General features: G+C 41.1%; 1 protein-coding gene across 2 annotated transcripts; it reads right to left on the bottom strand.

The window, feature by feature from the left end:
• Positions 1 to 2,205: 2,205 nt before the first annotated feature.
• On the bottom strand, positions 2,206 to 11,432 carry plekha2 (pleckstrin homology domain containing A2). Of its 2 annotated transcripts, XM_088377449.1 has the most exons (12): positions 11,162 to 11,425; positions 8,226 to 8,386; positions 8,043 to 8,099; positions 6,800 to 6,848; positions 6,566 to 6,663; positions 5,449 to 5,580; positions 5,245 to 5,304; positions 5,086 to 5,154; positions 4,928 to 4,998; positions 4,489 to 4,552; positions 3,943 to 4,020; positions 2,206 to 3,558 (listed from the first exon to the last, which is right to left on the bottom strand). In XM_088377449.1, the coding sequence occupies exons 2-12, from the start codon at positions 8,364 to 8,366 to the stop codon at positions 3,121 to 3,123; spliced, it is 1,257 nt and encodes a 418-aa protein (XP_088233575.1). In that variant the 5' UTR covers positions 8,367 to 8,386; positions 11,162 to 11,425; the 3' UTR covers positions 2,206 to 3,120. The 2 variants fall into 2 exon arrangements, with proteins under 2 accessions (XP_088233575.1, XP_088233574.1); XM_088377448.1 differs by having other exon boundaries at positions 5,245 to 5,580; positions 11,162 to 11,432.
• Between the last annotated feature and the right edge of the window lie 1,011 nt (positions 11,433 to 12,443).

The raw sequence follows: 12,443 nt of genomic DNA, 5'->3' as shown, positions 1-12,443 counted from the left end.
CCCTATTGAGACTGCAGCTGTTTGGCCTGGCCTGTGAGGCATGATGAAAAGTGAGAGGAGAAGGTTTCAAGAATACCTTAAATGAGGTGGTGCTGGCGGCTGGACTGCTTATTATTATTGTCCCATCCGGGCTTCGGATGACTGGATCCTCTGTTCTCCGTCTGGAGGAAGTGGTGAAGGGGTCCCAGACCTCCTACACTCAGCAGGTCCGTCTCGCACACCTTGAGCTCGGCCACAACTAGCATTTGTGCGTGGCATCAGAGGGCGAGGTCAACCCATTTCTCTGCAAACAATCACATCACACAGGGCCAAATACATTCCATCGCCCCTCCCTGCCTGCCTGCATCCAGTCTGTGAGGTGGTCTCAAGTGGGAAAAGCGCAGATTTTTGGGGGGCGGGGGGGCAGAGCTCCAGGCAGGACATGCGTCCAGCTGAAAGAAAATCTGGTCCTCATTAATATGACTTTATTGCTGGTGTACATGTTAGTAGAGCCCGCATCCACGGAAAAAATACTATAGTATAAAATGAAAGAAATGTTTGGCCACTATAATAAGATTTCAGTTTCAATATTCTGCTACATTTCCATGATAACTAAATCTGATGAGGGCCTTTCTAAATTATTTTGGTCTAGAAATCTAGTTTACATACATCAAACTGGTGTCATCTATATTGATCATGCATGAACACCAATGTCTAACTTTTGTGTGGTAAGTGGCTATAGCTGATTTTTCAGCCTTTAAAAAAAGTACATGCGATCAAGAAATGTGTCTGCAGTTACTTCAGAAAACAGATAGAAGCTCAATTGTTAACCACAAACTTTTGTTTGTTTCAGATCTTCAATTTAGTCTAAAATCAGCATATTTATGCACATTAAATTGTGAAAAAAACTATGGTGACATAATTAGATTGACAAAAAAAATTAATGGAAAAAAGTTGTGTTTCATACGTTTGCTTGTGACGGATGGTATTATCTTCCATTTATTCTGAAGATGACTATTGACGCTCCAGCGGACATTGTTCACATGTGGAGTCTTTTAGCGCCCTCTTGTGGCTATTCCTTTGTAAACAGGAACTCAAGCAGAATTGGCAAAAAGAAAAGAGCATAAGTTACAAAGTAAAAATAGAAACAAGCCAAAAGCAGCATGACTTCATCAAACACTTCAGATGGTTCATGCATTCTCGTGTACAAGTAGTAAAGTAACTTGTGCTCAAGTGAGACAGTTTACGTTGGAGTAATATTTAACAACGATAAAAAGTCGCAGTGAAGGCAGCCTGGTGCTGCTTATTCAAGTGGGAACATTAACATTTGGGGATGCAGAGTGTCTGGCTGCCTTAAGACATGCTGTCACTCAAATGCGTTAAAGTGAAGTGCCAAGTGACCTTTACATTGTGTGAATGCAAACACAAGCAATTCAACCTTAATGAGAGGGGCTCATTTCTCATACTGTACATTTTTAGGAAACGAGAGATAGCTAAATGTCCAAATAATGACTATCACATCCTGTTGGAACAAACTTGAACGGTCCAACTCCCATCATCCGTCTTTCTGCCTAGATTTCACTCAAACTAACCTTAGGGAGGTCTGTCTTTACCAGACTGAAAAGTCATTTCAGCACAGCCAGCTGACATTTTACAGGCACTCGGGGCATTAGCCAACACGATTTAAACTGTTCTTTTGAGACATTTAACGTTCAGAAGCCCTCGTGTCCGCTGCCGAGCACATGGTCAGAGGTCAGGACATGGTTTTAGGCGCTTTACCTAATGGGCCTCTGCACTGGACGTGTGAAACATTTCACTTATCACAAGTGTTTGGCCTTAACTGGACCCACGCGCATGGTTGTCTTTGTGTCATCAGCATGTGCATGTCTGACACGACGGGGGTGAAAGTGCAAACGAGTTGGCCTCGAGGCATGATGGCCCTGAGAAAGAAAAAACAAAAGCTTCAAGTGCTAACTAAGAATGTGTGGCCTTACGGTAGATACCAAAACAGTCGATATATTTAAAGAGTCCCATGGTGCCCAATAGTAAAAGTAACTCTTTTTTTTAACCCCCCCCCAAATGTTCCATTTTGCCTACTAAATCAGCAAAAAAAATTACACCTGGAGCCCAAAAGACAAAAGATGACACCTATTGGACAAAGCGATGTACTGCATGGACGTGCCTCCAGCTAGGGCTCATAAAACGAATGTGTAAAGTACAGCACTGTACGTTATAAGACAAATATAAAATATTTATTATAAAAGAAGGAAAACCAACATGTGCAGACAAACGAGTGAGCAAAGCATTCAAGCACGAGTTGAAGCCTCAGGTGTTACAACAAACTATTTGAGACATCTTCGAGGAAGTTTTGAAAGTGGTTAAGCATATAAAAAGGATTAAAAAACAAAGAAGTGCAAAATTGCTAATAAATTAAAAGAAACGGCAGCATTTACACCCCCATAATGCTGCAGGGAAGGGGGTGGGTCACATTTAGAAACCTCTGAACGGCTCATCTATATTATGTATTCTTCATCAAGTACCATATGGAGCGGCTGTATTATTTATTACGGCATCACCACTTCCTGCTTAGCAATGGCTGATGTTTCAATCTACACTGTTGTGGGAACTTTGTTTTCTTAAGATTGAAGTTGACTGAACACTTTCACTTGTCTCATTTGTGGTCAGGAAATGCTTGTCGAATGCCGACAATCGCTGCGTCACACTATCACGGAAAGAATGCTAAAAGAGGAGGCCTGTGAACTACTAAAATATACAGTACATGCTGACAACATCTAGCATTTTTTTTTTTCTGCAGAGAAGGTCAAATTGAAGACAAGTGCAATTGGTTAAATGCATGTGCCATTTGTAGCCCTGCAGTCCAACAATCAAAGTTCAAGTTTTTGAGGAAGTTGCACAAACCAACAACAGAATCCTTTTTTTTTTTTTTTTTTTTTAAGCCCTCTCACAATTCAACGCTACTGTTCCTCTTGGCTCCCAGATCATCTGCAACACATTGAGATGACTAGCTGGGGGCCCTCATTGCTAGTCATAACATTGACACAGGGTCACCTTGTTAGTAGGGGGATATACCACAATGACCAGTCAAATAGCCAAACAAGAACCACATAGAACCCACAGAACCTAGACATCAGTGGTGCGGATGCTGTCATCATCCAGGCTAAAGGGGAACATGCAGCCTGTGTGAGACTGAGGCTGCGAACGGTGCCTCCGACGCCCGCATGCCACGTCCCCGGATGTCGTGAGGATGCCCAATCCACTAATAGACATACCGGGGCACGGGTTTAGGGTGGAGAGAGAGTTGGAGGAGGAGGACGTGGAGGAAGAGTTGGAGGAGGAGGAGAGTGAGGCCAATGTGGGCACGGTGCTGAAAGCACTGTCGTTGTCGTCCGCATCCAAGATGGACGCCTCGTTCGCAGGGATAGGCGTCCACGGCTGCCAGCCCGGTGCCACGGAGCTCGACTTGACCAGAGTCGGCCGCTGCTCGATGACTTGGTGGCTTCGACTCGCCGAAGCATTGTGACTCCGATAGAGAGATGAAGCTCTTTTAAATGAAAATCCCTGTCACGGGAAAAACAACACAAAAATCCCATTACTAAGGCTCGTGGAAGCTTTCGATTGTCACTGGAGAACAAAAAGCACAGACCCTTCACCAGGGATGAGGCAGATTACGGCAATGAGTGGCCTTCATTTTTAAGCCAAACCCACACAAACCGCTGTGCTGCTGACAGCTCGTCGGGTGTAATTTGAATTCTACAATGATCTTATTACAAATGTCAGAGAACAGATGGAATATCTTCCCATCATAGAAACACTTGATTACATCTGTAGACAAGAGATTGCACACAAGCATACATATAATCAAAGCCATAAATGTGTGTGTGGGGGGAAAAAAAGAAAAAAAAAACTACTCGGAAGAGGCAAATTGTGGAAAGATGGCGTTACCTTGCTAGGGCCTCTGAAATCCTGAATCTTCATCTCAATGTCCCTGATCCAACCATGCATATCCTCTGGAGAGTCTGTCTATGGACAGAAAAGGCCACATGTCATGTCAATTAAAAACACATAATACAATGTCATGGAATTTTGGTTCAGATTTATTCGCAGTTTAACACGAACAATGCTCAGATTTGGGGTAAAATAAATAGTTCTTATCTGTTCTTTCATTTGACTGACTACACATGTCTCTATTTCCAGCACAAAAACAAATGTGCTTATGCTGGCCATTTCTTTCAGCTGTCCTCCCTTGGGGAGGAATCAACAGGATGTTTTTGTTGTTATGGTAACAGATGGCTGCGGTTGCTTCACAAAAACAATCCTCGCAAGATCCTAAAAACTGAGTTTGTGCTGCACTTCAGTGGCGAAGCGTGGCAAGAAAACATCTCCAAACACCTGCCTGACTTCTGCACAAAACTACTTCTTGGTGGTCGAGACATTTTCAATTTTGCCTGAACGCAATACAGTAATTATGTGGTCCAATCGGACGTTTACCTGTATGTAGAAAGTTCGGGATCCGGTGATGATCTCAAACAGATTGTCTCTCTGCAGGAGCTCACTTATGGAAACAAATTGTTGCATGATATTATAAATATTTCCATATTTGTCTTATTTGTATTTTGTTCTCATAAACTTTCACAAGGGAGGGGATTTGTAGAGTTTAGTGGTTCACCAAGTAGTTAGGTCCAAAAGTAGCAATAACAACTTTAGGATCCAAGTCAATAGAAATACAAGAGTATTATCATTCCAACACAGGATGTTAAAAATGATGCCAAAAAGCGGTTCTAGTGCGTTTATGGTACAAAACACTTGACAAGATGACCGAGAGCATTATCTGGCTGAGCACATACTGCATGTGTTTATAATCTATTACAAGCACGTGAGAAGGGCGGCGAGAGAGAGCGAGTTGGACTCTGCGGTCACACTGACTCACCCCGATTTGACGAGACATTCATGAACTTTCTGAATGTCCCTGAGGGGAATGGCTCGCAGAGGCTCTTTGTCCTGATACACACACACACACACATGCACAACAGAGGTAAGCAGACCAAGGATAGATTTGCGAGAACCAGCGCATGTTTGTCCTCTTACCATCTCTGACTTGTAGTAACTGACCGCATTGTTATCGAGGGTAAAAAAGCGTCTCTTCCAGCTTTTTCTCTGAAACAAACACCACATGACATGTCAGTTCCTCATGCAGTGCCTGTATTCAAACGTAGTTAAAAAAAAAAAAAAAAAAAGTATACTCACAACATTGCCTTGTTTGACACAGTAACCGAACCTCAGCACATCAGGCTTGACGCTCTCATTCTGCAACGTAATGATGGTGTCATTAAAACAACCGCGTGTTATCAGCACATGCTTTTGGGCAGCGCGTGTTTGACTCATCCATAATGACACGCGGAAAGTATTTGCTAACATACAAGTTGTAGTTTTAAGGTCGGGCCATTTTACCAGGATGGGTGTGTGCACTACCACGCCTCCGTGGATCTCTGTCTTATATGCTTGCTGCTTCCCCACTCGGGAAGTGTCACTGATAACTGAGGCCACGTCGGATCTTGCAGGTGCAGCACCAGTCTTAGGAACCTAAGGAGTAAATAATTATAATGATGTCACTTTGAAACATATAAACACACACAGGGAGTACATTTGATTGCAATGCATGAGTCACAACATTAGGTACACCTGTCCAATCTGCAACTGTTTGCAGTGGAGTAGAAGTTGACTAAAAATTTCATTTTTAATTTATAGGAAAACTAATTGTGTAAAAATGCAACTTAAAATATTGCTTAAATAGTTCATAAAGCTGCTGATGGTGAATTCAACCCCAAGAATTGATTCTCTTCAGCAATTTTCTTTTGGGCATCATAAAAAAAATGAAAATGTTTTGCTAACCTCATTTTACCAAATGAAAGAAGCAAAGCTCTCTCAGCACAACTTTTAGTATAATTTACTATACTGTATAACTATTGGATTAGACTGAGCGTCTTTTATATCACGGTAAACACACATTAATGGTGTTTCACGGTAAAAAAACAAAATCCCCATAAATCAAAGATTAATTTAATTTTAATTAATTTAATTGTTTTTAATTTAATTTATTTAATTTAAATTTAATTAATCTAATTCAATCTCTGCAAATTAAACACTATATGGCAAAATGTGATTTATTAGTCTCGGGAGTCGACTCTAAACTCGTGCTGCGTTTGCAGATGTAGCGAGAATTGGCATAGCAAAAGAAAAGCATTCAGTGTGGCAGTTGAAATGCTTTGCTAATAGCAGAGCTGTCAGACAAATGAACAAACTGGTTTGAGCTGAAGAGGCAACTGGCATAACCACTGTTTTCAACACGGGTAGGAATGAACAATGAAGAGCAAGCAATATGTTGTGACTGAAGTGCAATAATACCAAAAACAAGCAGTTGAAACCTTATTAGCATTTCAAAAGACGACTAAGCAAGGTTGGTACAAAAATCACGATAAATTCCTCAAGCCTGAAAAAGGTCACTGGAGAAGCTCTTTAAAAAAAAAAAAAAAGACTAATGTGGTATTTTGCTGTGCTTCACACTCACGGTGATCTTGCTGGCCTGGTTGAGAGCAGTGACCCAGTCCTTCATGTCTGTCGCGTCATTGGCTTGGAGGAAGTACCTTCGGGATACTGCATTGATGACTGTGGGGCAGACAAAAAAAAACAAAAAACATCAACAGCAGTTCCATACCTCCCAGCAATTACCTCTTTATCTCAGTTTAGCACATGTATAAATAATAGTGTGCGACTATGACTCAGTGTTTCCCTGCGGACTCACCAAAGCAGAACTCTGTCTTTGGCTTCTGCTTCCCAGTAGCTTCATTTACCTGACAGGAAAGTAGACCAGACTGAATGTCATTGTCACGCATGCATCATTTGGGTTCGGAGAATACGTTTCAATGAAAGCCACACTCAGCAAAAGCATTCATCTATATTGTTAAATATAATTTGCATAGTGTTGTCTTTTATTCTCCATAAAATACCTGCTTCTAAATAAAATGCATTACAACTCAACCTTACAAACGCAGGATTCTTGAGCGGGGGTTCCAAAAGCTATTCTATGGCCTGCTCTTCTATAAACTGTAAAAGGTTTTGCACCCAGTAAAAGAGAAGATTAGGATTGTGAAGGCAAAGCAGCAATGAATTTGAGGTTTTAACACCCTGTTCTAAAGTCACAGAACACAAAACCACCAGTCGCCCACACAGAAACGATAAATTCATCTAGTTTGACTAAAGTAATGCTCACTTATAAACTTAGCAGAAAAACAGGGGACATTTAATAACTACTTGAATGAAACTGTATTTCAATCTGGTCAAGCAAAATAGAACGGTTCACCATTTGCCCATCATTTTACACTTTAAAAAAGTAAAAGAAGTAATTCTAGAGTTCATATCTCTGAGTGTGACCGTCCAGAGAGAAGCTGTCAGCACAGAGGCCAGATGCGATTATCTGTGCCGAAGTCAACATCTGGAATTCGTCAGCAACTCTGCTGCATCTCAACTCTGCATGTGACCATTAGTTTCAGCTGCAGATAGATCAGACTGTTTCTGATCATGGTGTACTGCACGAAGGCCATTTCTGGTTACTGACTGGCCATTTCATTAGGTATAGCAACATACTCTCAATTGGCGTCCAGTAGCAAACGTTCCATCCTTACAAAAAGAATAAACACCGTCATCTGTTCATAATTTGATCGGTAACATGCAAGAAAATAGAACATTTCCAAACGTAACACTAAACACTTAACACGTGTTAGCAAATGTTTTCATTTTGATTCAACCCAAAGTTAATAATTCGGAAATATTTACTGTTGAGAGGTTGAAATATTGCAGATTTAGTATCAGAATAGTTGCCAGTTCATTTGATAACCAATTAGTTGTCGATTCATCGATTAACTGTTGCACAGCAACATTTTATTTTTGTTTGTTACCACTATTGTAATGGTTATGATTCAATTGTGCAGGTCTACCTTATTTAGAGACGACTGAGCATATTTCAAATTCCCACAGTGGTGGTTTACCTTGGAGATATAGGTTAGTCTCACGCTTCCAACAAAGCTTGCTCCACTGGGCAGGTTCTGAATGACAAACACACAGACACGCACGTCATGGGATCACAGTCCAAGGTTACTCGGGCTCATATTGATCATTTCCTTTTACTGTTTGTACAAGTGTGTTGCGTCATGCAGTGATGCACAAAGTACCTGAGGGTTGTCCATGTACCATAGCAAAGCATTCCCCTGAGTGTCCAGGATGAAGTAACGCCTCTGGAAACGGCAACTGTTCTCTTTCTCTTCGATATCCAGGAATCCACACACGCGGTTCAGTCGGTCCATGTACGGCATGCTGCCGCTATCACATGTCACTGGATGACACACACACACACATTCAATCGAGATTCGTGTAAAGAAGAAGACTCGAGGGAGATGCATTTATAATAAAAGTAGGCCTCGGTTTCTAGCTCACACACACATACACACACAGGAAGCGAGACAGCGAGCATCTCCCACTCAGCAGTTTTTCATGTGACGTGCTTGAGGCTGAGCGAAGCTGAGGCCCTCCACCAAAGCCAAAAATTACAGCGTGCACTCCAGATCTGCACACATTTCCACTGGCTAGACACCAGGCTGGCGCTGATGGTGGTAGTGGTGGCATGGGTGGGTGCGCATAGATGCTAAAATGTATTCATTAAGACCATGCTATGCATGTGAATCAGCGAGTTATTCATCTCCAGATGTTGGTATGCCGAAGATATTTAATGGTGTTAAGCACACAATAGGATCCAGCCAATGTTATGCGCTCACTCACGCAACCAACACACAAATACAGTTTTTAGGACTGAGTCAAATGAGTGGCAGGAGTTGATTCCTTACTAATGTTGTCATCCTCTCTAAAGAGGAACTCAAGTCACAAAAAAAATCTGTACAAAAAATTCTATGTGCCCCCAACTGCTTTGAACATGTTATTCTGATTAATATTGCATTTGGCTCATCTGTTTTCTGGGTTTGGTCATGTGACATTCGCAAGCTGAGCCCTAAGGCACTGTTTTGTCGTTTTCAGTCGACAGCAAGTGGCAAAATGTCCACCCCCCTGACATGGATAAAAACGGGTGGCTTTTACTAAATACTTCATATTTCATGGAACAAAATATGAATCAGAAAATCAAGGGGAAAAAAAAAGACTTATACGAAAATACAACCGTGGGAATGTTTTCATTTATGCAAAAATTGACTGTAATAAAAGAGAGGGACAAAATAGTCCAAAGAGTGCTCCATGTCATGCGAGACAAAACATCTTACAATATCAAACTGAGCATTATTTTATTTGTTAAGACTGAATTTATAATGTATCGCATTTAATTAAATTGTTAAACCAAATGTACCTTATGTTATTGCTAATTAGTACATGAGATACACAATCAAGAATAAATGGCATGCTAAAGGAATAGTCTTGCTTTCAATCTGGTTAGAAGACACCAACTATCAACATTTCCACAAATAGCTTCATGAATATGCTCCTTCAATGTTTCTCAAATGACACTCAAAATATTCAAAGCCTGGGACAGAAAAACAGCCCAAAAAGGAAAATGGCAATGCAGGAGTCAGACACACAAGGACATTGGCACACATGAAACATAAATACACACAAGATTTTAGGATCATAAAACATCTGGTTCAACCATTAAGGGGAGGAACAGGGAAGAAGTTGTGGCATTTTTGGTCAATGCGGGGAATGACACATATATTTCATCTAAACAGTGATAATAGCCACAAACATCTGTTTTATTTAAGGACTTGTTGAACCTCTCCTTAGATTTAGTGAGACTACTGACTGGAAGCACATGTGACCTCATCAAAGTCTGGGACTAATAAAAACAAAATCAGGAAAGCCCAAAGGTGATGCAATGAAAACAGAGACACGCTAAAATGCAACTCAAATCTTGTTGTGAAAAATGCAAACTATTCGCACTTCATTGAGGCTTAATTGATTAGCGCATTTATCAGCAAAAGGTAACTTTTTCCTCTATCTTGTTTTTGTTCTACTCTTCTGACAAGATTTTGGCGGGGGTCTGGGAATGTTTGTCCACCTCATAAGAATATTTGAGAGGTCAAAGGTCATTGGTGTGAACCGAGAGGGTCTGTGTCCCAATTGAATGGCCGCATCCACCCCAAAATACAAACTGACCACCCTGTATGCACAGTGGAATCTAGCCAACCAACTTTTCTTCATCTCTCATCTACTGCAGTTACTCCTTTTGCATAGCGCCCCCTATATTTCATACTAAGACACCACGTAACTGAAGTGCTTTGTTTAGTAAATTAATAATTACAAGTTGTTACTCGAAAAGAAGTCATATTTGAGTGAAACGGCAATTCCCCGAAACAGTTGGTTGGCATCAGTTTGCAAATAGCACTTGGCCAAACTCAGAAAACAGGTGAGCCATTTTTATTCCCTGAGCCCTTAGGCACTGTGATGTCATTGGCAGTCAAAAGGACAAAAAGGCTGCCCCATGAGATGGATAAAAACAGGTGAATTTTGCTGCTTAATCCATATTCCACAAATGCAATATTAATCAGAAAGTGGTGAATACATTAATGAGGGGTTCATAATACATTTAGAGGGGTGCATAATACAAATTTGAACTTAAATTCGGAGATAGGCCAGAGCACTGGAGTTCCTTCATCCAATCATTGCTTTGTGACCTTGCTGTGTGCACTGGGGCACTTGGGACAGAAAATGGCCTTTCTCCAAATTGTTCCAATGTAGCTGCAACTTTAAAATAGTCCAAAGTGCTTTATCTATAGCGTCAATCGACGTGCCAACTTGATTTCCCATGAACATTGGCATGAGTTGCCAGTGAAGTCGCAATAAATGTGCGGCGTGCTAACAGGAACTACAAGTTGAGTTAGCGCATGCATGCACAACGTGACGATGATGATAGTGATCATAATGATGATGATGGTGGTGGCACTTGTGGTAATGATGATGATTAAAACTTTGAACGCCAGTACGCAGACTGTATTCAGCGACACCTGACATGTTCGTGTCGACCAATGCTAAACGCACGCATCCATGCATGCATGTGCGCAAACACTCGTACGAGTAATGCCAATGTATTCGTTCCATTGTATGGACTTACCCGCCTCGCAGACTCTTGCCCCAACACAACCAGCTCCCAGGACCGCTACGAAACACACTTGCGACGACACCAGTAGACCTACATGACGGAAGCCAACAAGTTTTAAAAAGAACTTTTTGGAGGTCCAGCGTGCACCAGAGGACGCCTGCCCGCCCTGCTTATTTGTCAGTGTGATCGATAACAGAAAAGTCTGCTTCTTAGCAGTTTTTCCGGGTTGGAGGTTCGTTATTAGAATAAAACCAGCCCCGGATGTGATCCCCCGCCTCCTCCTCCTCCTCGCCTACTCTTTTGCCCTCCTCAATGTGAGGAACTTAGCAGACACATTTCGACTAAATTGTGTGCATTTCCACTGGATAATGTAATCCGTATAACCGCATTCTGCAGTTTTAGTTGTGATGGAAGTTGACTAAGTGTGCACGATGTGCATGCTCGTTTGTTGACGCTCCCCAAGTAGGTCAAGCACAAACACACTCCAGTGTTTCCCAACCTGCAGCCAAGTCATTTATTATACATTGGGAATAAAAAAAAAGCTGCCAGCACTCAACTAAATACAAATCACAAATGGATAAACAAATGTGTACAAAGCTTCTGCCATCTAGTGGAAGAGCACGTGCTTGTTCTGCTTGTCACTATACGTCAAAGGCAAAAAAAAAAAAGGGTGAAAAATATGTTCGTTGTAAATATTTTGGCCCAGTTACACTGGTCAACTAATTTTCACTACGATTTTTAACAGCAGAGGCAAGCAAACGTTTTACATGATTTTTGTGCAGATTCTAAATTGACTCTGATTTAATTGTCTAGCATAGAACTTTGAAATAATAAATCAGCAAATTATTCTTAATATTATTATTTATTTAGTGATATTTATGAATTGAGGGTAAAGTTCTAAATTATAATGTATGGAAAAAATCTGTATTGTGTAAACTTTCATAGGTCAAACTTAAATGCAATATATGAAGACACTGAAAGATAAATAAACATATAAAGAAACTTGCGTCAAAAATACATTAAATTTGCGGCTTGTATACTTTGAAATGTGTGATTCAGGTTTCATCCCTGAGCACACAATGGGATGATGAAAGATTGAGTCATGAGGTTAAAACGCTCTTCAAAACACTCTCGAATTACACCTTTGATCGTTTGTACACATCTGATGCGGGCTACGTGCCGGGGTTGGACTAAAGCTCATCTTTAGCAAAGAGCTCAACGCTAAGAGGAAGTGACAGCACATCATATGACCAGATTGGAGCCACAGATCCACCTCGCTGATTTCATATCCTGT

This window comes from Syngnathus floridae, chromosome 5 (genome assembly GCF_059516105.1).
Source record: "Syngnathus floridae isolate MCC-2025c chromosome 5, RoL_Sflo_1.0, whole genome shotgun sequence".
NCBI classification, from domain to species: domain Eukaryota; kingdom Metazoa; phylum Chordata; class Actinopteri; order Syngnathiformes; family Syngnathidae; genus Syngnathus; species Syngnathus floridae.
This window is presented reverse-complemented; position numbering and strand designations above follow the sequence as displayed.